General features: G+C 40.9%; 2 protein-coding genes across 3 annotated transcripts; both read right to left on the reverse strand.

Annotated features, from left to right (window-relative positions):
- Nucleotides 1-711: 711 nt before the first annotated feature.
- On the reverse strand, nt 712-14,756 carry kmt5c (lysine methyltransferase 5C). Of its 2 annotated transcripts, none has more exons than XM_031862200.1 (9): nt 14,408-14,756; nt 13,830-13,962; nt 12,244-12,409; nt 11,921-12,030; nt 11,635-11,798; nt 10,693-10,712; nt 10,307-10,443; nt 10,020-10,165; nt 712-7,630 (listed from the first exon to the last, which is right to left on the reverse strand). In XM_031862200.1, the coding sequence occupies exons 2-9, from the start codon at nt 13,940-13,942 to the stop codon at nt 2,313-2,315; spliced, it is 6,174 nt and encodes a 2,057-aa protein (XP_031718060.1). In that variant the 5' UTR covers nt 13,943-13,962; nt 14,408-14,756; the 3' UTR covers nt 712-2,312. The 2 variants fall into 2 exon arrangements, with proteins under 2 accessions (XP_031718060.1, XP_031718059.1); XM_031862199.1 differs by having other exon boundaries at nt 10,008-10,165.
- A 2,655-nt stretch (nt 14,757-17,411) lies between these two features.
- On the reverse strand, nt 17,412-27,614 carry ppp1caa (protein phosphatase 1, catalytic subunit, alpha isozyme a). The gene is made up of 8 exons (XM_031862217.1): nt 27,419-27,614; nt 27,028-27,138; nt 22,585-22,716; nt 22,123-22,353; nt 21,933-22,037; nt 21,624-21,847; nt 21,012-21,146; nt 17,412-20,888 (listed from the first exon to the last, which is right to left on the reverse strand). The coding sequence occupies exons 2-8, from the start codon at nt 27,080-27,082 to the stop codon at nt 20,772-20,774; spliced, it is 999 nt and encodes a 332-aa protein (XP_031718077.1). The 5' UTR covers nt 27,083-27,138; nt 27,419-27,614; the 3' UTR covers nt 17,412-20,771.

Genomic DNA, 27,614 nt, shown 5'->3' on the forward strand with positions numbered 1-27,614 from the left:
CACTAAACCAGGAGGAGGAACGTAACGGCACGAGCACTAAACCAGGAGGAGGAACGTAACGGCACGAGCACTAAACCAGGAGGAGGAACGTAACGGCACGAACACTAAACCAGGAGGAGGAAGGTAACGGCATGAACACTAAACCAGGAGGAGGAACGTAACGGCACAAACACTAAACCAGGAGGAGGAACGTAACGGCACGAACACTAAACCAGGAGGAGGAACGCTCGTCCCAAGCTTTGACATCAATCAGATTAATACACGAGAGCAGGAGAAGGAAGATCAGGGCCACTTTTGCAAAAAGGTAGGTCAGGGGTCATGTAATAGACAAAGATTAATGAAATGTATCAGATAAAATGAATAAACATTAAAAAGCCCATAACTCCTCTTTCTTTGGAATTCTTAATATTCAAATGAACGGACCTGAGTTTACTTAACTAAACTAACGTGGCTCAAGGAGACACAGTTAAATACTATTGAAAGATATGTCACTAGATTTGGACAGATGTGGTAATGACATATTACGGTGCAGCCTCTAAAGGTAGTAGACGGAACGGAACGGATGTCTTAACTAATCGAATAAATGATTACATGGATGATCAATCAAATCAACAAGCTGTATAATATTGCAAAATTGCAGACATAATGTAAAGTAAAGTGGTCTCTTGAAATGAAGTATTAAAAAGAGTCAATGACACGAAATACTAAAAAAAGAATTAAGTGTCTTTAATGATATAGGCTACATTTGTACATTTCTACAGCAGACTTTCAGCAAACTAACTGCCAATTAGAAAAAGACAGAGAAAGTTAAACCTGTAACAACTGAAACATTGGATAAGATGTCAAAGGCTGTGAAATTAAATACTCAATGTAAATATTCAGTTCAGTATTTTGTCCCATTAAATAAGAATAAAAAACATTTAATAGTTTGAACAATCAATGTGAAATATAAATTACATTAAAGCACCATTTCAAGGATGAGGATATTAAAATAAATAATTGGCCTTTCCTTATCAAGTCAGAACATGATGGTAATGAAAGGCTGTGCAGTCACACGGAACACTCCTGCCAACCGATGTCACAAGGGTTCAACATACAGTCCGTCGTGACTTCCACAATCTACAGCGAATAACTCTGCTTACAATATAAACATCTATGAATGTGTAGCTCCATCAGCGACAACAAAACAACACGAACTATTGCAGGTGATGCATAACTTATACTTCTGTTCTTTATGTATAATAACAATTAACTCCTTTGAAAAAAATACCAAATAAAAAGGACAAAAGTGGGTTACTCTGTAAGAAGATTGTCAAATTTCTTGAGTAATATCTAAATGTTTCCAACTGGGGGAACTCCCATTAAAAAGACATTGTACAATACCTCAATTCATTGAGCACAACTGGCCTGAAAAAAAACATGCTGTAGTTTCTCCCACTCACTCATCCACATCAGTACTCAAAAGGAGCAGCTGTTAAAAGCTGCAGTTCACATCTTCACCCAGTAGAGCTGTCCTAGAATATATATCGTTTCAGGACCGGAAATCATTTCACTGTACACCGTTCATGCACGAGCCTTTCATTTCATTGATGCACTAATGACTAATGATCTCACTAAAAATCTGGCAGAGCAACAGTCACAGTACAACAACACACTTTACTTTGATCCCTCAAGACTTTCCTGCACACACACACACACACACGCGCACACGCACACACACGCACACACTCGCACAGAGTGAGAAAAGATCTTACTGCGAGTATAAAAAACGGGGGTGAACTGTTTTCAACAGGTGCTTCAAAAAGTCACAAGAACATATTAAAGAACGAGGCACAAAGCTGCCTTTTCAAATCCAACCAAACCAAGTACCAACATTGGATGATGGTGCTCCCGTCTCTGCTGCCATACGTGGTATAGAAAAAGTCATACAGCTATGTTACAGTACAGTAAGAGGGCTTACAGGGCCAGTGAGTTCAAACACCTAGTCACAGATATATTTAATGCTTTGTTTTCTTTATGCACTTTGTATGCATAATTTGGTATTCTCAGCAAATTGTAGTGGATATTTAATTTCTGTCAAAAAAAAATCTTACAGTAGATAAACCACGCTAATACGCCCGCTTTACATAAAACTCTGTACAAGCCATTCATACATTAACAGTCCATCAAAATAATGATTTAGAAATCAGTCAGCGGGCTTTAATAACTGGTAGACTATGAATTACAGTGTTTACGAAACATATTGTAGCTGATAGTGTATAATCCCTCCATCCAAATGTTTTCTGGGATGCAGTGACACCAGGCGGCGTGAATCAATCCGAGTACTGGAGATCTAAGTCTACTGTGCCATCCGTCACCACCAACCTCACTCTCTTGGGTTTTGTGGCACCCATGGAGTGAGTCGATGGAACGGGTCCATAGTGTGATGTGCCTTGGTGTTCCCCGGGCTGGCACTGCTGCTGCATGTCCTTCCTGCACTGTTCGTCTTGACCTCTGAGCCCTGAAAATCCACCCAAGGAAAAAGACGCCGGGTTAGACGACTGGGGTCCACAGGGCTCGAGGACCAGTCGCCCCTGGGTGCCTGAAGGTTCCATCAGACAATGATAGGTGTAGTTTGTCGAGCCTAATCCCGGGTAACCCTCAACCCCATCCCTTAGACCCAGGGTCAATGAATGGTCTCCGCTGAAGTTCAGTACGTAAGGAGGACCTTGACAGCCATAAGGGAAAGATGCTGAGGAGGCTGAGGACTGAGTCTTGTTTGCTGGTGCTGGCGTACCAGTAGGTGTACTGTGGGCCACTTGGGGGTTGTTGTGCTGAGGCATGGGCGAAAGAGACGAGCCGAAGCTAAAATCGAAAGGGTCTTGCTGAGTGTAACATGGCTGGTGCTTGTCTGAAGTCGACGGAGTGGATTTCCTGTCGTGTGGTGATGAATAACCATCAGACACTTTGCTAGGGAAGAAGAAAGGTCTTGGCAGCGCTGAAAGGTTTTTGTATGTCATGTTGGATTCACCACAGTCAGATGACATCCTACTTTTAATAAAAGACTGAGGGAAAGAGGGGATGGGTTTGTTGAAATGAGGGTTGGACCTGCTGAGGTTGCTGGAGGAACCAAGATGGCTGACATCTTTTCCAAACCCTTGAACAGAAACATTGTCTTTGTGGCGACAGTCTGTACTGGCACCTAGTTTCTGACTCTGCGGGTTTCTCTCAATAGCACCTGATTTTGCACTGAGTGTTTTGGATGCGATGATCGGGCTGCCGGCAGCCATGGCATCTTTACAAGGTGCACTGTACAAGTTCTGAGTTGGGGTCCCCCCCTGATACTTAAGCACCCTGTGAATAACTGTAGAGGTTTTCTCATGGAATTTGAATGGATTGTCAGGAGGATTGGGATTTTTCACAGTGAAGAGTTGAGGAGGGAGGAATTTGTTTGACATTTGGGGTGGCGGGGCGGATTTAGTCGTGCAACTCTGGGTCATTCCTCTGACAGTGTTTGGCTGAGTACTTGAAAAACACTGGGGTTTACTAGGAATGGTACGATGGAAGGGGCCCTGGGTTCTAAGGTTCGACTGGACTTTTGATTGACTGGTGCTCGCCCTGGCGTTGATGGAGGGATGGGTGAAAGTAACAGGAGTGTGAGATGTAACAGAGGACGGTGTTGCACCGAACACCCGAGGCTTGCCGACTACAGGATAGGACTGAGTTCTGAGGTCTTCTCTGGAAAGCCTCATTCCTGGATTTTTACTTAGAATTCGATCCTTAGCAGTGAAGTCAGAGTTGCCAAGAGCTGAAAAACTGAAAGGGTTGGATTGGATTCTGTCTTTGGAGGTATACTTCGCTTCACATTCCACAGGAACAGAGTCACTTTTGGAAGAAATTAGACCTGGAAAGAACTGCAGATCCTCACTGGTAAAGTTATTTCCTGGACTGGGAGGGCCAAGGTACGGCGTCTCAGTTGTCCATGTATCAGACGGGCTGTGAGAGAGGGGACTGCTGAAAGGATCCGTTGGTGCATCAAGTGAACACAGATCTGATGGGGAAGACGGAAGGATGTTCTGTGGCTGATAATACCCCTCAAAGTTGAGACACTGGAAGTCCAGAATATCATCACAGCAGTTCGTGAAGTTGGGCTCGCCGGAAAGCATGTTATCTGCAGTTGTGAATGGAGGAGACTGGGACGGGGGCTGAATGACAGAATTAGAAACACTGGAACATGCTGCTGGCTTTTCCAAAGTCTGAGATGAACACAAGCCCTCGGAGAGCCTGGAGAGACTGTTGTCAATCTGTTGGAGAGTGTGACTCAGACAGGTGGTGGGTGTTTCAAAAGGGCCACACTTCCGTGGTCGCTCCATTTTGTGCCTCTGTTTCCTTCCCACACTGTACATCTCTGGCCTTTCAGCGATTGCATCTGCGACCGAGGATATCACTTCGGTTTTATTGTCATTGAGGGGGGAAGACAGAGACAGTGGTGAGAGAGACAAGGAAAATGGGGGCGTTTCTGTTTTCAGAAGGGCCGTGTTGCTGTTCAGTCTCTGCGACGGGAACTCTTCTTTGAGCTTGCTAATGTCAAGACATCCTTTCTTTTCTTTCCCTAAATTGTGACCCTTCACCTCTTTCTTAACATTGGGCTCTACTTTAAGTCCAGTTTGTATAAGCCCCTCTTTGCTGTCCACCTCCCAAATATCCTCTGTCTTTCTGCGTAGTTTAATTACTGGTAACGGAAGACCATTTGAATCCAATTCAGGCTCTATTTTCTGCTGTGACCCAGTTTCGAACAAGCAGCAATTCTTTACAAAACGATCTTCAATTTTAGTTTCTTTCCCTACAACTGACATATCACTGTCAGTTTTACAACTCTCAATTTTTCCTGGCAGCAGCTTGACTCCATCTAGAAGTTCCTTATCGAGCTTCTCTTTCATTTCTACTTGGTCATTGGCTGTTTCACTGGGTCCACACGCATTTTTAAGGTCTTTTTCTAATTTAACATCAAAGGATGCATTTGTGGTTTTCCTTTCACTCAGCCTCTGGCCTCTCTTTTTCAAATGATGCAATCTGCTCTTTGACTTCTTACTAGCATGCACGTGTGCCTGGGCGGCCTCCATCTCCATGTTTAGAATGGATACGGAATCCATAATAGCTTTAAAAGGGTCGCACGTCACCAGCTCGTCTCCCTTTTCTGTTTTTAATGCCATATTTTCCAATCCTGCTCCTTGCATCTCCCATACTCTCCCTCTCCTCCTCTTGAACCGAATCTTGAAATCGATGCCTGGCTTTGTCTCCCCCAAACTACTTCGCTGGCTGAACGTTTCCGCCTCATCTTTCTTCTGAGATCTATTCAGAGCTGGATGTTTTTCATGCTGCTTTTGGATTTGAGCAGGACCCGCAGCTTGTTTGTCCTCTGCAAGCTTATCACTCTCTGGTGCCTGATCTCTATCGATGTCATCCTCATCTTGCCTCTCTATTTTACACTTTTGAACTTTCCTCAATAAATGGCTTCGCTGAACTACATTAGCTCGGGACCGTAGCACTCGCTTTAAGGAGTTTTGTTTTGTGATCTTCTGGGGGTTTAACCTCTGGACCTCTGTTGTCCTTTTCCTGCGTTTAATATGTATTTTCCCTTTGAAACTCTCCCCTGAACATGTGGTAGGTCCCTGACTCAGCTCTGCGGATGAATTTAGGTCAGCGGCTTCTTTGGAAGCTTGGTCCGAAGCAGAAGTCAAACCTTGTTCAGAGTCTATTTCCACAGAACTTCGAAATGTACGTTTCTTCAGAGGTATGTTGGACTGTATGTGTGCCTGTGGATTGGTATCATTAGTCATAGCTTTCGTTGAAATGAGGGACCTATGAGGTAGTGGGGTTAGGCGGCTGGCCGGTGGCTCGTCATGCCTCTGTGGTGACTGAATCTGCAAACTGTACTCACTCGACTCAGTCTTCACTGTAGCTGGCACTTCTTTGCTCAAGTGTCGCTTGGTGCCTTGCTTAGCTTTTGTTTTCGCTGCTCGAGGCCTCATCTTTCGCCGGCTCATAATCCTCCTCTGCACTGAGCAATGGTACCTTCCTCCATTTAGTTCAGTCGGTTCCTCTTCCTCCTCAGCACTTTCCACTTTTTTAGAGGCTGAGGTAGAAAACACTCTTCCTACAATATCTGCTTGTAATCCTTTATCTATTAAGGATTTATCTTTTCTTAAAATATCAGACAGCAAAACTTTAGCCTGCTTTATGACAAAATCTTCTTCATGCCTACTTACTGGCCGTTTACTCACATTCCTAGCCATTTGTTCTAATTTAACAACTCCCTCCTCAATGTTATTTTGAACACACTGTGGGTTATTTTGTCCTCTAGTTTTTTCACTGGGCGCTATTTTACATTCCGACTCTTTAACTTCCTCCATGGCTGTGTTACTTTTACATTCCACAATTGCAGATGCAGCATTTTTCCTTTCTTTCTGCTCTTCAACTTCGCTTTTTACAATGTCCTGCTGCTCCTTCTGCATTTCACCTTTTTCTTCCGACACTGTTTGTATTTCGATAACCTTATCGTCCCGCCCTTTCTCTCTGTGGGATAAATCACCTACAGAGTCACTTGCTTGTAGCTGCCCTACATGTACTTTATCGATGGCCTTGAAAAACATTTCCCTCACCCCTCTGTTACCTTCAGCTTTGCAGACATCTGAACTTCCTTCCTGCCTCTGCTGAGATCTGGACACTCTTTTTTCTGACTTCACTATCAGAGGTGCTGGTCCGGTACACCGGCTCTGCCTGGCCCTTCCTCTTAACTGCACTCTTCCTTCCTGGTCTTCAGAGATCTTTTCTGCTGCTACACTCGACACTGATAACCTCGTTAGGCTGACTGTAAGGTATTGCTTCAGTGACACCAGTGGATTGTCTCTGGCTTTCTTCGTTCCATCGGTGACTTCCAACATGGATGAAGCTCTGGTGATCCTGGGCTCCGTTGGCACAGGTGCTGGGTTTCGAGCCTCGTCAATGATGCAGGATTCAATGCTGCTGGACTTGTTGCTTTGACTCTCTGCGATTGCTTTTTCCATCTTGTCTTGTTTTATTGCACTGCAGTGACAAACAGCTGTAGTGTTGGCTGTGTTACTGGACCCTGTTTGATGCGTGAGCGTGGTTTCAACCATGCTTCTTGTTCTTGAAGAGTGCCTCATGGGAACTACCCGCCTATCCACCACTTTAACAGATTTCCCATTGAGGCCTGCGCTGCTGGCTGCAGGTCCACTTTTCTGGTGGACAGACATGGATGAATTTAGGGAGAAAGGCTTCAAGTTTACCTCACTGCCGTTATTTTCTTCACCAGTCGAATTCAGTTCACTCAGCCCGTTGTCTTTTGGATTCTCTTCTTCCAGTTGTTGAAGCAAAGCCCTTTCTTTGCCTTTTGGATCCTTACACTTGAGTAAGAAACCAACCGAGTGGCGCCGTACTCTGATTCGGAGGTCCCTCAGAGTGAATTGGGACAAAAGTGTCTGATACAGTTGGACTGTGGAGGATTTCAATGGGTTCTTTCCTGATCGCCTATGCTGCTCTCGTCTCCACTTCTTTGTTTGACAAAATTTTCTGTTCTTTAAGGCATTTCTCCTCATCTGCTGGGTGAAGGAATTCCTTGAGGGGATGGCTATGAATGAAAGACAACAAAGAAGAAGCAGGTGAACTTAAAGCACCTCTTTTGCTAATGTGTATGTTTGTTCAACATATGCAGTGCGTTAAAATCCTGCCTATTCAAGCGATGAAAACACTGACATTTCTAATGAATTAAGTTATCAAAAAAACTCTAACACACCAATAGCATCTGTTTACAAATAAATACCTAGCCATGGATATGACGTTTATGACAGAACCCCTGCAAAGATATGACAGTGGAGGAACATTGTGATTTAAGTGACCAATTCATTAAACTGCCATCATTAGTTTTCTATCTAGTAAGACATTTACTGCACAGCGGATGGAAAGATAGCCCGTGGTACTGACAAAGCATGAGATGCTTGGAAAGGTGTGGGAGTGTTCAGGGTGAACAAAGACGACACTGACTGAATTATACTGAGCCCGTTTTAACATATTCTCTCTTTACCAGGAAGCAACCAATCATGTCTATTGGCCCACACAGTGAACAGTACAGTTCTACTATATTTTATGTAGCAGGGAAATAAGAGCATACGGACACTTAATGAGAGTTCAATAAAAAAAGAAAAGGGAACAAACGTTCCATTATTGATCCGTATCTAAAGTGGCATTACAACTCCTTGCAAACTTACAGTATGTGCAGTTCGAGGAGCAATCTAATCAAAATTATATCACCTACATACAAATATCTTGAATAAAAAATGGAGATAAAAAAATAAACAGAATCTATTAGAGTTTTAAACTATTTGTGTGCGGTCTAAATTGTTACTGTTTATGATAAGTAAGGGTTAGGGTGTTTGGGAAGTAGTAAGCATACGACTGCATCAATGAAACTGGGATTATACTGCACGAGTTGTGTGAGAGTTTGTAAATAGATGTTTTGATATAGTTTTGCTTTTGTTAAACACTGCCCCCTTTTACTTCAATTCATCACTTTTCTTTGTTGTTTTTCATCCTCGGTTCTTGGGCATGCGAGAGAAGCAAAGTTTTAAGTATTCAAGGTAATACAGGGCGAGTATTTAATATACAAATGGTATTTTTTGGATGAAGTATTGACACCTACTAAGTAGTTCCAGTTACACGGTCTGTTCACAGTTCTAAATGAATGCGCTGGCTACATTAAATGAAAAACAAGTCATTTTAAATATCTTATTTACAACAATGAGTGTAGTCCTTTTGGTGCCTCGTCATCTCAACACCACAGGGTGGCGACTGTTACAGACAAGCTTCACGAACATTGCCCCTTTGAACTTACTGATACATACAGTATAATTTACTGGAGCAGTAATCAACGTTTCCATTGCATAAGAATCTCATTGTCTCAGGGATTAGCAAACCATCATGGGTAACAGGGAGACGGAGTGAATGAAAAACTTCAGATTTTGGTTGCTTTGGCAGGTTACTATGATATGAATGGGATATAGCCCTTCTAGGTGTCCATTATTAGGAATTAATGTACTACATAGAGGCAACGGTCCAACGCACATGTTGGCCATTGATTCCTAATAATAGACACCTTGTCGGGTATCATCCCTCACTTAACATCTGACTGACTGCATTAGCCTGATCTTGTTTGAGGTGTAACGCAGCACAGATGTCCGGCGGACTTAAATGATTTTTTTTAGCAGCAGATAATGAAAGTTTTAAATCAGTTAAACAGTCACTTTGATGACTTTCAACCTGAATTCTATCATGTCTGACACATAAAGAACCCTGTGTTTTTAAATAATACTATGATCATAGTTATAGTATGTGAAGACTTTGAGTTACAACATTAAGAAAGCTGCCATATAATTTGTTTGCACACCATCGCCATAGAAATCTGTCAGGTGACATTTGTGGGGAAAAAAAAAAAAACTAAAATAAAAAGCTATTTGTTCAAACAATTCGTAAATCACAGTAAATATTCTGCAAACAGGTTTCATTAAGCAGTACTGTTGAGACATACGATGTGTGCAAATCTGACTTTTACACAGATATATTCAACTGATATTTTCTTGTCCTCATCTTGATGTATGGTAGAAAAACTGGAATTCCAGCCAGCATTGTTCAAATGTTGAGCTGAGTGGACCGTAACAAATGAGCAGTGTCCTTACGGCTTTTAATTTGATGGTACATTCAACAAGCAGACTGTCGAGCCTTTAGTATTACAAACTGTTATTCTTGACTTTACTACTATATACTTGCATTGTACAGTTAATATTCCTCTTAGTTGGTTTTGAGCCACTTCTGTTTGAATTAGCTGACTTTGGTATTTATTTTGTTACTTTAATTTTAACAGTACATAAAATTGTTGATTTGTAAGAAATTTGTAATTACTTCTTTGACTGATTTGAGAAAGCTTATTTTAGAGAAAATCCTCCAGTGGTTACCTTTAAAGATACCTGAGTGTATTCCTTGTATTATCGGCCTCTTCTCTCTGTGGTGACGAAGATATCTCTCTCTCAGGCGGTACTTCTGCCCCACAGGGTCCTTTGTTTCTTCACATTCAGGCTGCTTCCCCTTGTGTTTGAAGTGACCCTCTCCGTTCCTAAACAACAGTTAAAATTACAAAATGAAATTTCAGTTAAAACAGTCGCAAAGTTTTTTACATATATGATAAACAAAGTCTTCAGTTTTGAGCACAACCAAGCTACAGTAAAGACAATGCCAGAACAAATGATGGACACACCTCTCACAGGTGCAGCATTCACACATTTCATTGCCTTCCCCAAAAAAGCTGGCACCATAGTAACATGTGATCTCCTCCCCAGGTGAGATTGGTCGAATCGCTTCAACACACGCAATATTCTTCTCCCCGGGGACGAACTGGGCGGGTGAAAAAGGGGGAGAAAAAACAAACAGTCAAAGACAAAGACAAAGACAGGGTGGCCCATGGGATACATTAACACAGAGCCATTAACAAACAGAAAGAGTGCCGTTCTGTGCCTAAAACACTATTTTCAATATGCATAGTGTCACAATGATAGTTGTTACTAGATTTTGACAGTTATACAACAATCATATGCATTTGTCAAATCTCTTTAGTGCAGGTGATAAATAGATATAGGTGATTACCTTGCAGTTTGGTTTGCAGTCTTCATCCCAGAAGAACCAACAACGAGAGAAAAACACAGAAATAAAAGATTTAAAGTTATTAAAATGTATCCCAGCGATGAATAAAGGACTCGGTATTTTGTTGATCAGCTGGCTTGCACTGAAGTAGTTAGCAAAAGGCTCAAAGGCTAAGCTGATTAACTCTCAGACATTATTAAAAGATCTTGCTGGAAAATTGGTGAACTGCACAAGTCTTGAATACAGAGAGACGTGTTAGACTTGTCAACTAAAAATACCAAAAAAAAATTCACAAATGTTGGATTTTTGACACAAAGATGGAAGATAACTTAACAAGATGGAGTATTTCATGTTTAATCTGCAGTCGGAATACATTCAATCTAGTGCTAATCCTGCTCCTAAGCACTTGTTCTAGGAACCACAAATTCATCTTGCCCGGCTTACATGACATGAGGTCATTTGGACTATATAAATTGCAATATTTGGATATACAACTGAAAGTCATTTACAAGAAAAATCTGCATTGTGTGAGTTTCTGAAAGAGCCGTGATAAAAACTAAAAAAATAAAAAAATAAAAAAAAAAAAATAAATAAAATAAAATAAAATAAAATAAAATCAGCCTTTCAGTACAGTATGTCTGAAATCAAACATTGTTAGAAAACACTTGATAAAAAGTGAATTGTTTTGTCATGCAACTACACATAATAAAAGACCTGTCAATCAGTTTGAGGTTGATTGCAGCTTTCTATCTTGTGGTTAAAATGTTGCTATTTGTTTTTTTCTGCCATTTGGATCACAGACTGCGACTTAAAAGAAATCCAGCCAGGTGAAAGTGTTGCTGATGAAACTCACAGGCAAGCACTCCAAACAACTAGACACATTTTGAATTGGTAAATCTGTGTGTGTGCTGGGAAAGAATGAGTCGTGAATGATAACAAACTCACCGTGGTTAATGAAAGCTGCAGGCCCGAGCCAAAGCTGAGTGCAGCGTTTGCGTGTAGAATACATCACACTGAAGTCATTGACTCCTGCCCTTAGCACAGCGCCGTCAGCGGGGCTCAGCTCTGCTATGCAGCCCAGCAGGACCTCCACCCGCTCTCCTGCAAACCTACGGAGCAACAATTCAAGGGTCACATAGCTTCAATTTAGAAGTAGCGCACAGTCCAGGAAATGTAGCAGCTGTTGTTCAACGACATGCAGCCGTGACAAATACAACGCAGGAGTGATTACCATTGTCTCGTGGAGGTAATCTTTGCTCCGTTGGTCTCTGAGGAGTATCTGTCACAGGACTCGATCTTGACACCGCTATCCAACAGGAAGGCACTGAGGTAGCGATACACCTGCAGACATTACAGATGGTTTAGATCGTGTTCTGACTCAAGTGAAAAATTCAGGAATCAATGATTGTATTAGATTCATAGAAAGCTAATACAAATACGAAAAGAGGGAGACGTCCAAGCACAAATGTCATACCGTGTTTTTATGCATTTTTCTCATTTAATCTGTGATTATTTAATATCTACACTGCTTTCTAAGCCTAAACATCAGCTTACATGTTGTCTCAGCAGCTCCTGTCGATGGCTTCCCAAAGCACTAAAGTAGTCACCAGCCGGTTCACCCACTGTCAGTGCCTCAAACGTAGCATTGAAGTCATGCATACGCTGAAAGCGCAACAGGGTCTCTTTGAGGTTACCCCAACGCCGGATCTCTGGTGGGGGACTAAAGAGGACAGAAAAGCAGAAAATGGCAAATAAGAAGAGCAGAAACAGTCACAGGACAAAGTCTAATCACAGTCAGTGTTAGTCTAAGGCGTGTTTGTGTAAGGTGCCATTTTTTATCTCAAATTTAAGATATAGCTTTCAAGATACTGCATCACTATGTAACATTTGTTGTGCTCAGATTTGTCGGTTAACATATTTTTGGTATGATCTAAGAAGACACAAGATTAAATAAATAATAAAAAAATCAAAGTTCTCCATGATTTGCATTTTTGTGAATGTTGCTAATTTAACATTTCCATTACTTGATGTACTGAGAGAACACAAAAAAACACCAATATCAGTTCCAAGTTAAACGTGACTACATTACGGGCTAAATGATAATCAGAAATATGATGTAGAGATAACGATTAATTCTTGTTTGTACATCTTTCTCACTACAATAGCGTAATTCTATTGGAGGATTCTCATTCCTCACTAAATTTAAAAAGGTAGGGCTTGAAATCTTCTTCAAATACATTTATAATATTTGTTGAAATTCTCTTTAAATCCTGACAGCAATGAATTAATCAAATGCGCGGACACAAGATTTTAATAAGCTACCTGTCTGTGCGTATTCAGCGCGTATTCTGCTTATTGCTTCAAATACACACAGCTTTTTTTTTTTTTTAAATGACCAATAATATATTATCATCATCAAATTGTAGATTTTTTCCTCCAGTCACATCACACTGTGCATTGGAAGCAGAAAGCATCAATGATCAAAACAAACTCGTACTATTGGTCAGAGAGCGTACATGTAAATACGGAGGGCTTGCATGGGCATCTTGTTTATTTACCCTGATGTTAAAGTTTCAAAAGCTATTACAGTATGTATACTTAAGAGCTGAAACACTAAATATTTTTGGCACATTTGGACTTTTGGTCTAACAAAATAACCGACGACGTCACGTTTGGCTCTGTGAAGTTGCGACGGCTATTGTATCGGCAGATTAATCGATTAGGAAAAGTCCTAGTGTACTCGAACTGTTGTGTCGAGCTAAGTAATCGTATCCAATACACCTACATTAAATGTAAATGGAGTGGACAGTGAGCAGGAACTGTGTTGAGCTGCAGATCTGACATTTCAACAGACACAGGGCAGTAAACCACTGCTAGTTGATTCCACACACTATCACATCCAAATAAAGAACATTTTAACATGTGCGTCTGTATATAGAACTCTTAAGGATGGGTCTGGTTGTCATGACATGCTCATACATGGCCCACTAAACTATAAATAGAATAAGAAAAGTTGTAACAATACTGTCCCGATGTAAACACCCAGCAGAAATCAATAATAACCAATTGTTTAAATACTGAAGAGATCGCCTGTTAACTCTAATGTTGTTTGAAGCGAGAAGTCTTGAGTGACAGATTACCTGATGTTCATTTTGTGGGTGCTGAAGCCCAGCAGAGGGTCCAGCACCAAGCCGGTGGCCAGGTCATCGGTCTCACACAGCTCCTTCACACTCATTCTAGTGCATCCGTCCATTGCCTCCCACCATCAGCATGCTACAATCACAGGTCAAAGTAACGCTATGACAACAACAACAACAACAACAAACCTCAATCATCTTTGAGTTGTGCATCTTAGCAGATCCAGTCTGCAACCGACACAACATTAGCGTTAGTTACTTGCTCACTTAAAGTAGGCTTTCAAATCCCATCATGCAATAGGGTTTAATTAGTATTCGATATGCTGTTTACAATAACCAGTTAATGATAGCGCTGAGTTAAAGTTAGGAATGTGACCGAGCACACATTAGCTTCCATAGCACATTAGCTTAGCACGTCGGCTTTTGGGAAGATATGCAGGGTTATCAGCTGAGGGAAGAAGCTAACAGTATGGGAGCACTAGCAGCTAACGTAACATGACCTGCATCAGATAGTTACCGAACTGTGAAGCAATGTGCATTCACAGTGATGCACGCTGGCAATTTGGTTTTCAAAAACATACCTGGGAGTCTTTTGTAGTCAACGAAATTGTCGTCAGGTAGACAATTTATCGCAAGATGCCCGCTTGCTCTGGTACGGAAAGTTAGCCTAGCAACACAACCACCTAGCTTTCCGCCGTCTTGCAGGCTAAGTCCGTGCTGCCGCGTACGAAAATGGAGTCCCCTCGTCACTTCTGGAATTTGTTGGTTTGTTGACAACTGCGAATCCCGAGCTGAATTACAAAAGACGGAAACGCACCTCACACGACGACAAACTAGCTTTAAAATGGATATGTTATGTAGCTAGCTAACTAGCTTTGCACAATGCTCTTCTGGTAGCAAAAGTTGATGGGCAATGTCCGGTGCAACCGAACTAGGATAGACCACGCCCACGTACTACGCTATTGGCTGAGGTCAAGGTTAATTTTACAAATCAAGTGTGTTAGGCTCCGTGATTGGTCAGGTTATTTATGGGCGGGGCCATGTATTCATGTTTACTATGTTGGGACAGAGCAGAGGTGAGTATTTACTCCAGTGATACGTATCGTTCTCAAACCCAGCTGACTCCCCAGTCGGACACATTTGTTTCTCACTAACGTTACACCCCCCAAAAAATGATATTTCCTGCCTTATTTCAAAGAGATGTCTCTATTCCAAATGTCATGGCGTATTGGAAAAAAGTGATCTTTGCTTTCCTCAAAAGAGATGCACATTTTTTTTTGATACATTTTCTATCGATGTTGGATTTTGTTTCATTAATAAAACAAAAAAACGTATTTTATTATTTTCCTGAAGGATGTTGAGCAATATTGTGAAACTACTTTATAATACGACAAAACAAAAATGCTATTGAGACACATCTGCATGTTGTAAAATATGTTTTGCCTAGTGTGATATACCACAGTCTCTTTTGTTATTGTTCTATATGTATACTACCCCATGTGCACTGAATCTGTATTGTTTTCTATTGTTTAATTCACAAAGATTATTATAAGACTATTTATAATAAACCAGTTGAGGAATGTGCATGCATAGCTGAAATCACCAAGTTAAAGGTCCAACACTTTTGTGTTTTGGTCATAAAAAATAAAAGTTGTCATTTTATGCATGGCTCAACTTCCTCAGAGTTTAAACTGCAAACCTGTGATTGCAGGATCATGCAAGTCATAAGCATTAGTGAGATATTGAGTTGTTAAATGGTCTGTCAAACAAATTGAATGTGAAAAAACGTCTGATCTGAGTTATGGGTTTTGTTTACATTTGGATCAATGACTGTGACTTTAAGGTTCAAAGTTAACTTTCGTTATCTCCCACACAGTTTCTAATGTGCATATCTTTGATGCCTGATGCACACCTTCCAGTTTAAAAACAGACTCTAAACGTGTTTCCTTAAAGAATTTTAAGAATTAGCTATATGTAGTTATGTCTTTACGTAAGAGACATTGTTTTGCATTAGCACCTGCCGTGAAGCCTGTCAACCAGTTCAGGATCTGTTTGCTTAGTCACATGCTACATTTTTCCAAATCCATTTTAAGATGTACAAACTAATACATTAATGCTTGTAAATTTAACAATTAAACTATTAAAATAGCTCTACTTTTAAGGGCAATTTTACCCAGAGCTGCCAAGTAAGGAGAAGAAGAAAAATCAGTGTTCAAATGTGTTGGAAATTAAGAAAACCATCCAGAGTTGTTCTACTGCATATTTCAAAAGGCGTTAATGCATTTAAGCTTCCACAGACAACAATATCCAAGGACTTGAAGTGAAAGAGAAACTTCACTGTGTCGTCACAAAGGCTCAGCCATGGCGTTAGTATGGAGTGATGTATTTTTATCTGTTCATACACTTATATAGTCTGTTCTCACCAGCCACCCTGTATGTTCAGCTTTTTTTTCTCTTGTGAGAACACTGCACACACTAGATTTGAAGTTGCTGTCTGGTGAAGGCAAGTCTGGTTCATAAATCAACAGGAAGATTAACGAGCTGACATGTGGCGACTTTGCTGTAGAGAACGTCGGGTTGCACTTATAGGTTGCACCGTCATAAATCTGCAGAACCATCACAGAGAAGATGGCAATGTAGCAGGTACAGCAAGTTTCCCTCCAGCTGGTGTTCCATCAGAAACTACTGCTGCTTGATGTTGTCTGTATTTGGTGCTACAAGACTTCTGTAGCTTATTGTCAGTATGCATACTTACTCATAAATATCTCTTGCTTTCTATTTCATGCTTACAGTATATTGTATACTAAGTATTTATTACATGCTTACAACTAACATCTTTTTCATCCTATTTACATCTGAAATTTTCTATTTTGTCATATTAACACATATTCCCACATATTGAGATATTGCTTTTGAAGGCCTGTATGCAATGTAATACATTTCAAGAACAATTTGGGGTTAGCTATTTTTCAGTTTAGAGCATAAGACTGTGATTCGATTTAGAGTATTTTACATGTTTTAATGCAATTGTTTTGGCTCATTGCCTCTGAACCTTTCTCACTGTACTCACAGCATGCTTCACACTTTTTAGCCCAGCGAGGAGTCACAGAAAATCATAGAAGTGATCAAGTAGGAAAAAGATAAAGACTGCAGAGACAGAGACGGAAGCAAGCCATGCTGCCAAACCACAAACAGCATAGGAAGGAAGAGGCAGGCCACATGGGTGGAGAAAGACTGTGTCGTCCGTTTAGTTTTTTCATAAAGCAGTTCACACTAAATATGGTCAACTGACTGACTGTCTCTCTTTGATTTGGTTAAGTGTGTGTGTGCTGCCTGAGCCAGGTGGCATCTAATAAATAAATAAGTAAATGCACACACAGGGATAAAGAGGCCACCCATCCTGCTGACTCATGCAGAACGCTTTGACAGACAGTAGAGGCAGCCTCCGCAAAGAAAATGAGGGAGAAAAAGAAAATGACTACACTCCCAATGTATGAGTCTGTCTAACAGCTACTAAATGTTAGGATGTAATATGTCTCACATTGCAGTCAGAAACATTTGAAAAGAAAACCAGACACAAATATACAAATTCTATGTTTTATTTCTATCTTATAACAGAGACAAATTGTGATTGATTTGAAAACAAAAGAAATACAAATAAAAAATACTGTTGTTTCTTTTCCTTAACTGTAATAATCTAATCGTTTCATATCTACCCAGCAACAGTGCATGGTGCAAAACATCCCTGATTGATTAAAAAATCCTAATAAGCTTGCAGTATCTAGCGTTACATTTGTCAGTAAAAACAATGTGAACAAAACAGTAATTAAAGACCAGATTCTTAGAGGTAATAACAGTATATATTAAATGTTATAAGCAGAGATTTATACAGCTGTGAAAATGAGAATGAAATTGGCCTTTATTGGACCTTTTATTCAGAAGACAGATCTACAAGTTCCATAATGTTTCAACACTATACATTATCTCTGACAGGAGCCACTTCCTTGTTTTGCATTGTTGAAAACCCCAATCTCATAGCACTCAAGCTCTAACTTTCTATATCCTCTTAAAAAAAACACGTACATTTTCAGATCTCTTTAGACACAATATCAACTTTATCCACAAAAGGTGGACCTGCATCATTTACAAATCAAATCAAAATGATCTTCGAAGCAGCAGATCCCTCTGACCATTGCCATGGATGGGCTCAACTCATTCCAATGTAGCGACCTTAAAACGTGGACAGAAACTGCAAGTCATCTGACTTGTGAATATCCTGTTATTATGATGGTTATTGGTGTATTTATATACTATATGAATATAAATATGTCCTCATACTATTTTAATTTAAATTTCACTTCCTGAGTTGATCTTACCTTTTTTTTTTCACCTGCCCTCTTCTACAGTACACAATATCCGATGCAGTTAGTTGCACTGTACGCAAATTGTTAGAAAGCCACACAGGAATCTGAATAAAGCTTGCTTACATTGATTTGATTTTTAAAAAACATTTATTTTCTGAGGTACTGAGTTGAAAACCTCTTGTTAGGAGGGGGAAAGGTGGGGCAGGATGACAGCCAAATTCCAGCTTCCCCCCCCCCCCCCCCTGCTTAAGTATGTGCGTATGCACTGCACTCAACCTGACCTGCCTTTGCAATCTGGAGAGCTGCGGTGGCTTGTGCTCATACTTGCAGAGGGCTTTAGAATGAGGACAGACAGCAGCAAATAAAACAAGACACGCCAATTATGTAACGAGGGTAAAGTGTGATTGGGTTATTAGAAATGGGCAGTGAGATATCCTGCAACACTGTAGAAGGAAATATTTTTTCACCAGTTGAAACAGCCTGTACTGAAATATGGACTGCTTTCACTGGGGACACCCTGTATGCCAACTTAATGTACAGTGGAAGGAATGCAAAACGGCCCATTTGTGACATGTGGAAACAGAGATGGTTCATTTTATATAAACAAGCACAAAGTGTCTTTTGAATCTGAATTATCAGGGTGGCTGTTGTTTGGGGGTTCACAGTTGTCACAGGATCCACTGATCATTATTTAGAAAATAGTTTGATTCTCTCATCTACGGCTCTTAATGCTTATTTAAATGGCAAGCAGTTAAAATAAAAAAAGCAACTCAGAATGATGACTGCTGTCACAAGCAATGCAAGCACTTCCACATTCTTGGCAATATAATTTACACAGCACAATTTAAAAAGCGTACAAAATGATGTACCAATTGCTATAAAGTGGTAGCTGTTCACCTGGGAATTACTTGATTTTGCAAACAAAACTTTATGCTAAATTCACTGGGAATATATACGATTACCTCATGTCTACAATAAAATAATGATTTTGTGCGAAGATTCCCAATTGGGTATAATTTGGTCTATTACTTACATTCTTACAAACACCGCTCTCTAGTGCTCATGTTCCTAGTTGTAGCTTGCATGCAACCCGCATCTGGTGTGGGTTTAGATTTAAATAAGCCCACCCTTTGTTTTTAAGACTGACTCAACTAGTCTAGAGCCCTTCAAACTGGAAAGGTCAGAGCAATTATTCATCATCTCATCTGACAACAGAAAACCTTCGAGCCATTTTCTCCTCAGTAGGCGTCTGGTCTCGACTATGCTTGTTAAAGTTTAATACAAATGAAATGCCAGATAAATAGTGGTATCTACATGTGGAACATAAATGGCACATGGTGATTTCATATTGTGTGTGAGGATTATTGAGCAACAGAGCCATTCACTTCCCGTTCCTCCTAGTCGTCCTGCTTAAGTTAAATTTCATAATCATCCAACAATCATTAGAAAAAAATAGACATTTTGCATCGAAGACCTTCCAAACCAAATATTGATTTGGTTTGGAAGGCAACATCTGGTTGAGAGCAGCGTTGGCTGTCCTCTCCTACAGTCACCAAACATCATCTTTGGCTAAATCACACTGAAGCAACATGTGAAATGCCCCTGTGTTTGAATGAAGTATAAACTGGGCCAAAATTAAATCTTCCAGCTTCCATGTTGAGAGTCTCATTCACAAGACTCCTCCAGCTGCTGTCATTCAAGCTACCACTAACAGACACGCACAGCCACCATTCATGGCAGACCGTTGACAAACGTGACAAAGCAATGGCAAACACAAAGTGATCAGCATGATGGCATGATTCAAATAAATGATTATTTTTATTCATCTTCAACTTGCAGTGAACTAAAAACAAAAACAAGAAAGAAATCAAACCATGTATCTACAAAAGAAAAGAAGCAAAACTATTTCACATCCATGACTGCGTTCTCAAATCATTGGTTTACGAAAGGGTAAAGAAAAAAATGCATTGAAGGATTCAGCTGCACATGTATGCACCTGTGTGCCCAGTGTGTGTGTGTGTGCGTGTGTGTGGTATGTGCACGTGTGTGGTATGTGCCGTTACCGTTTGACCGTGCAACTTGATCCCAACCCCCCCCACCCCCTCCATCACAGACATACACAGACCTCTGAAACAGGATGTACAAAAGCTTGTGTTTAGCATTAAACAGTGCAGAGCCTCAACATAAACAGCTAAGGCTCCTCTTCCTCTCTCCTGCTCCTCCCCTGCACCCAGGATTGAAATTACATCACAGATGGGCAAGAACCCATCTCTACAAAATGACAGTAAAACAGAACAGAGGGTACAGGAGGAAGAAAAAAAACAAAACAAAAAACATACATACAGAATACAGCAATTCATTCCCACTTTTTTACACTCACACAAAAAAAGTGCACGCAAACAGCCAAACAAACAGTTAAAAATAGTTTTAGAGCGAGAAAAAGCATGATTGAACCCTGGACACTTGCTTGCTTTGATGCCACTTGTTGACCAGGGAGAAACAAGTTTGGGAGGTATAGGGGAAGAAAAAAAAAAAAAAAGAAAGTGTGATGCGGACAGAGGGGGGGGAAATCCAGCGGCTGTTATTTCTTGGCCTTGGCGGCCTTTGCCGAATTTCGTGGCGGGGTGACCGGTCTCCCAGATCCCATCCCTCCCCCTCCGCCATAAGGATACAATTTCTTATCTGCTGGCTTCAGAATCTGAGAGAGAAACAGAAAATTGTCATTGAAGACAACAAATAAGCTAAGAACATTAAAAAAGAGAATATGCCATTCACTAGATTCTGTTACTGGTAAACAAAAATCACAGGCTGTTTTACACACCTGGAAGGAGCACATGAGTGTCTCATCCACACTCATCATGGCACCGGCGTTGTCGAACTCTCCACAGTAGTTGGGAGCAGAGAATAAGGTGACGAGTTGCCTCTTAGCGAAGAACTCATAACCGTCTTCTACCACCTGAGGACAGAAATGAGACCATCAACACCACACACAGCTGGTCGCTTGTTTGTACTGCTTTAGTCCAGTTGGTTTTAAATAGTCTACATAAATAACCTACATAAAATAACACCACACAACCAAAACAATAAATAAATGGACTCTCAGGCTCAAATAACAAAAATGTGCAAAGTCTTATAATTGTCGGAAACTCTTTGAACAAACATTCCTGTAAACATCGAGGTCAGCATATATGTCCATATATCGTAGAGTAACGGAAGACTTATCCAGGAGAGTAGCTCATGTTGTCAATACAAATATTGATTGAATATTCCTGGGCTATGGAAATAATATTTAGGTGGTGTTGCCCTTTAAATAGCTTAAATATGGTGAACTGAAATCTAATTTCCACTCTTCCTTTTAGTTTACATAAGAGAACATACAATGGTCCCACAGCTTCAGTTTGCAAGGGCACGAGGCCTCCTGGCTAAACATTACCTGATGTGCCCTGCATATTAGGTCCATGTCGTGTTTGTGCAAAAATTTGGCCACCACATCTGCCCCGAATGTGAAGGAGACGCCGCGGTCGTTTTCACCCCAGCCAAGCACATCTTTGTCTGGATCAGCCCACAGCAGGTCACACAACAGACCCTGGTCAGGCACGTCTGTGGGTCGCATGACTCTGCGGATCTGCTCCATAGACTGAAGATCAGGAGAGAGGCCTGGAGAGAGAACATACACCCATCTTAGTCTGGTTCTTATCATCTAAAGGGGTAATGCCTAATCCTCGTAACAACAGAGCCCTACCTCCATGACAGCAGAAGATTTTCTCATCTACTATGGCAGCCACGGGTAAACAGTTGAAGCAGTCTGTGAAGGTCTTCCACAGCTTTATGTTATACCTTCGCTTACCTGCCAACAAAAGAGGAGCGTTGAGAACTTAGAACAGATAAAGAACAAATTTGACACGTTTCCTGTTTACAAAAACACTACTTACACTCGTCATAAAAGCCGTAGATTCGATTAATGGATGCGCATTCATGGTTTCCACGCAGCAGGAAAAAATTCTCTGGATATTTGATTTTGTAGGCTAGAAGCAGGCAGATGGTCTCCAGTGACTGCTTCCCTCGGTCTACGTAGTCACCCAGGAACAGGTAGTTGCTTTCTGGGGGGAAGCCTCCATATTCAAACAGCCGAAGCAGATCGTAGTACTGACCATGGACATCACCTGCAGAGGGCAGCAGAGGAGCGCAATCTAAACACCACATTGGTACTGCTACAGGGTGGAGGCTGCTTATCAACTGCTACAACTGGCAATCACAAATGAGCAAACTGTAGTGAATCATGAACAAAAGCTCAGGTTATCGTCTGCAGCCTAACCTCTTTATGGCTTTATGGTATTTCACACTTGGGTCTTGGTGGGTTTTTGAAACTCATTGACCACTACATTAAAACTCACCACAGATTTTGAGGGGAGCCTCTAGTTCAAGCAGGATTGGCTGGCTCAGGAAGATTTCACGGGACTTTAGGCAAAGGCCACGGATCTCCCCCTCGGTCAGCTGGACATTCTTCCCTGGTCGAGAGCCCTTGACTGAAAAAAGGGAGATAAAGGGACAGACGTTATAAGAGAGAACCAATAAGTCCACAAAGACACACCTATGATCAGAGCTATAAGAAAGTGTAAACGATGACTGCCATGAGGAGCAGCAGAGAAACGTAGGTCTCAGCTTTTAAACCAGACTGGGAAGTAAACACCTCCCACCAGCAAAATGCTGGCTAAGTGTTAGTCTAGTCGTGTAATCACAATATTATACACTGTACAACAAGTCTTGAAATTATAAGTTATTTAAACAAAATACACTTTTATCAAACCACAACAAGATGTGTGTTAAGTATTCACAGAGATACAGCATCTGAGAAAAGCTGATCAGTGGAAACTACTCTGACGTCCTCGGCCTCTTTTTGCTTAGCGGAGAGTTCAAACCCGAGATAGAAGACATGAAACTCACTTCCCCCTTCTAGCCAACGTAGCTGCTGCAAAGACATTGCAAACCCGTAACTGGGACTCACTTAATATGGACTGTTTAGAAACAAAGAATAGCACCGTTTCAAATAAAAAGGCCACAAAAAAACAGGTTGAAACATAAAATGAAATCAAATATAAACTGCAGATTCCATTCTGTTTCCTGCCAGCCGGCTTCTTACACTGATGCTATCTGAAAAAGTCAGCAGGTTTGTCAAGTCCATCATTGTCACGTTTCTTCACACTTACCACACACTCTGAATGAAGCTGAACACACATCATGATAAACACTTGAACGTAGTGTTCATTTTCCTGACAAATCATTAAAATCACACACGTCGTTATGGCTCAAGTGTTAGAAAAGGTAGGAGTGTGATGCCAATGACTTCAACAGGAAAAAATAAAATTAAAAGAGTTGTAGTCTCACATGCATTCACAACTTATTTAATATCAAAGTATTACTGCTGCTCACAATACAGATCAAAATACTTTCACATTGACATGCCAACTATAGAGCGCATATACGCAAGGCCATAACACTACATCTCAGCGTCTGTGTGTCGACTGCAGACTTTGGAATCTGGTTTGTTTGTATCACTGACAAAGTAAATCATACTCCCATTCCTACATCTGCACATTTCTACTAATCACGAGTCTCATTCCGACCCAACAAATTATATCACAGCCTACAGAACGGGTTAATGTACATATAGTGACAACAGACTGTTTCAGTGACTATTGTTTTTTTACGCTGGGTGTGTCAGCAGAGCTCACTCTAATACGTTTGTGGGGATTGAGTAAACCGTTGTTGGGTGTTCACCAGTTAACAGACATGCTCGCACCTTTACATGCCAAACAATCAAAGTGACACAGATACTACCAGCAGAACTATAGCTCTATTCAAACTAGATGCATTTCACAACTCTAGGTATGTAATTGTACTTCCTGCTACTGGCAAAAATACAAGCAAATTCAGAGGCAAAGCTACAGATGTATGAAATAATAGCCAACTTAGATTACAATTGATATACAATTAATGACACCACCTCATCTAAAGAGAGGAGGATATCATTACATTTGGGAATCAAAATCTCACAACTTGAAGCAGGTTAACTCAATAAATGTTGATAAATCTTGTCACCTATTGGATCACAGAAAAAATAAAGTGATAATTGCCAAACTATTTGCTTGTATACATATGGAGACAGAGGTAAAGATCAATTTTTTTTGTCCAAGTGACAAACCATAATCACAGATGCCATCATTCACATCATTTGTTACAAGCAGGGGACCTGACCCTCAATCAAAGACCATCCCTCAGTAAACAGATGCAGGTGTAATAGCGCTTGCAAAGCACTCAGAGGGTGAGAGTAGAAATCAACAAATGGATGCAAAATGTTGCCGCTATCCTGAAGTAGAAACTAAAAGCAAGGCCCTAAAGAGTGAAAAGTAGATATAAATACTGCAGTGCTGCTTGTCACTTTAAACCTGGATTACAGAAGGCTAAGCCTCGACAGAGCTTACTCCAAAGTTAGCCACATAGCCAGTGGGCAACTGTGAGCTTATCATGAGGGGTACAGACAATAGGCTTTCCACTACGCTGATCAGGGGGCAGAAAACAAAGAGCTGGACCAGCACAACAGAAAAGCCAACGGAGGTGCCGTCAGAGCTGGAATCAACAGTTGGTTTGGTCCAGCACTCCTGACTCAGTGCTGCTGGGTGTTCTGGCTGAGCTCATGTGATGTCATGCTGTTAGCAACACACACTCCCAGAGTTCACTTAGCTCTACGCAAGTAATCCAATTGAAACTGCTCATTATCCAAACACATTTAATTGGTTTGGTCTCGAAACACAGTCAGCAAGCACGAGGGTTACCTTGTTGTCTCCATAGGAGACTGAGCTGTTGTGGGATGCAAGTTATCAATCTCTTGATGCAGCACCTGCAGCGAGGCAAGTGTTCTTCACTAGTCTTGAAGAGAGTAGACCAACACAACAATAATATCAACTGGAAAGTGGTTATTCTCAGCAACATAACTACAGATGGCGACGACAAAAGAAAAAAAAAAAGAAAAAAAAAGAAAAAGAAAAAAAAGGTCAAGTGAGTTACATAATACATAAGAGGATATAAATACTGCCACTATCGGGCATGTTTGTCTTCCCCTGTGTTTGGCAGACAACCTTATCGTGGCCCAAGTATAACCATCTATGTACAAAACACAGCACCGCAGGCAGGGTCCACAGTCAAAGTCAAACTCCCTATGAATACACATGCATATTTGTGAATAAATCTAAATCACCTCCACCAGCTCATTTTCGGCTGATCATGAAGGGCCTATATTTAACACGGTAAATAAACACTATGGTCAAATTCATTACAAGTGTTAGGCCTGGGAAATGTTTCTGCACCCAGCAGATCTTCTGATACGCCGTCTAATGACGCGATTCTTATAACATTTTATTTTGGCCGCAAGATACCAACATACTTGATGTTGCTCCCGTCAAAAAGTCACACAAAAGAAGTCTGTATACCAACAGCTCCATAGGGGAAACACGTGTGTGTACATGTGAAGCAGGCAGAATTTCAGCACCCAGTGCACTTTCAGCACAAGGACAACTACAGAGGTCACAATCCTGTTTGTTGTGATCTTTAGATGAACTATACAGTCGGGTCTGAAGATTTATGCTTCCGTTTAAAGCCTTCAGGGCTGCTCTTACACAATCATGTGGATGCAAAGATAAAAACAGTCCTGTTTTCCCCTCACACACAACCACACAAGCAACCTAAACAAAGCTTTCTTCACACGTATACAGTGGGCAGTAGAGCGATGCTTCATGTACGATTTGTAGAGCCAATATACGTCTAACAAAGGTCTCCTGTCTTCAGCTTCTTTCTTGCAAAACCATTCTAGGGCACTTTTCACAACTTGAATCACTCATAAGCACAGTACAGTTATTAAAATTATTCTTAGTACTATCCTAACACAGGCGCTAACGCAAATGTTTTTTTCAAGGTGAGCACTCAAGATGAAAGAAAATGATGCAAGCAGTTTGTACATTGCTTTAAAAACAGCAGTGGAAGAGGAGGCAGCAGTTTCACTCAGTAAGCATGGACCAATCAAAGCGTTGTTTGTACACCTCATTAACTAGTCCCTAATGAAAGGTTGTGGCTAGAAACTGTTATCAGATCCTTAACTGCAAAACAGAAAGCACAACATCAGTGAGAGCACTCATGTGACTGAGAAGCTCTGGTGGAAAAGGGGACACAGAGGATAGAAAAACTATGATTACAAGAGTGTTCTTACAGTAAGCCTGTGTCAAGGAATGTTTACATCTACAAGTGAAAGTAATCCTTTGCTGCCATATTGCAAATAGACACTTTTTAAGCTCCTCCAACAAATAACAGTAGTTATTCAGACAGGACTTTTCTTTTATTCTGGGCTGAAATACAAGTGAGAAATCATCATGCATTATTTAAAGCTAAGCTAGCAGTGTATGAGAAAGTGTAATTTTGCGTAAAATGTGAGCGATGTTCTACTTCACTACTACTCTGTAACGCCATCCATTCCCCCTTGATTTGCAATCAGGTAACATGTATGCATTTCTAATAAAAACAGAAACAGGTGGCTGTGATAAAAAAAAAATGACCAATCAAATAGCATGAGCTGAACTATCAGTTAAGAGCAGGCTTGATGTGGCTACAGCCTTTCATCCAAATCCAACCACAGAGTCTGAGAGCACAGCAATCCTAAGTAGGCTACAACAATATACCGTATCAACCTTTAACCCGGTCGACTTACCTAGAACATAAAACACACATTCCTCTACCATCAATCATCTAAACTAAACACATTGCAACACAGTGGGTTTGGTCTTCCTCACCTTCCAACAGACGCTGAATTATAGAGTCGATGTTTAATTTGTCTGGCTCCGCCATTTTCTTTATTTTCTGACGTTCTCGGGCAGTCAAGACCTTGGTTTTCCGTGTTGCACCTTAGATTTCAAGAACAGAAAGAACGACACACATACTGACAAATCCTCGTAAAATACGTCTCAAGTCACATCGGTTATCTAACAAGGGCCTCGCGCTAGCTAATCGGGCAATGTTAGCAGACTAAAACAATGAATGAGTTTAAGCGACCTAGAGCTAACCAAGCTAGCTAGGTAGCCACTAGCCTAAGTAACGAAAGCTAACACTACACATATAAACCGAACTGCTAGTTAGCTTACGTTAGCCAATGAAAACTTGCAAACAGATGAAATGTCCCCAAACCTTGTCTTCAGTTTGACGATAGTCTTTCTGGGGTGAATAATGTGTAGATGTATATTCTCCGAGCTCAATCTTGGCCCCTTTCCTTCGATTTGTCCGGGTTCCTTCGCTCGTCCCCCAGGAACTTTAAAAGAGGGCCGTGGCTACCGAAGAGTCTACGGTTACGTAGGAGGCTGTGTCAAAACGAGCTCTTCACACG

Source organism: Anarrhichthys ocellatus, unplaced genomic scaffold, assembly GCF_004355925.1.
Source record: "Anarrhichthys ocellatus isolate YVR2014 unplaced genomic scaffold, GSC_Weel_1.0 scaffold26, whole genome shotgun sequence".
NCBI lineage: Eukaryota > Metazoa > Chordata > Actinopteri > Perciformes > Anarhichadidae > Anarrhichthys > Anarrhichthys ocellatus.

Coding starts and splice junctions, on each gene's coding strand:
- kmt5c (XM_031862199.1), bottom strand. CDS start 13,942: ATGGACGGATGCACTAGAATGAGTGTGAAGGAGCTGTGTGAGACCGAT. Junction 11,799..11,920: donor ATTACCTCCACGAGACAATG/GTAATCACTCCT, acceptor GTTGCTCCGTAG/GTTTGCAGGAGAGCGGGTGG. Junction 10,713..11,634: donor TGCAGCTTTCATTAACCACG/GTGAGTTTGTTA, acceptor TCTGGGATGAAG/ACTGCAAACCAAACTGCAAG.
- ppp1caa (XM_031862217.1), bottom strand. CDS start 27,082: ATGGCGGAGCCAGACAAATTAAACATCGACTCTATAATTCAGCGTCTG. Junction 22,038..22,122: donor CTACGGCTTTTATGACGAGT/GTAAGTAGTGTT, acceptor TTTTGTTGGCAG/GTAAGCGAAGGTATAACATA. Junction 20,889..21,011: donor CACTCATGTGCTCCTTCCAG/GTGTGTAAAACA, acceptor TTTCTCTCTCAG/ATTCTGAAGCCAGCAGATAA.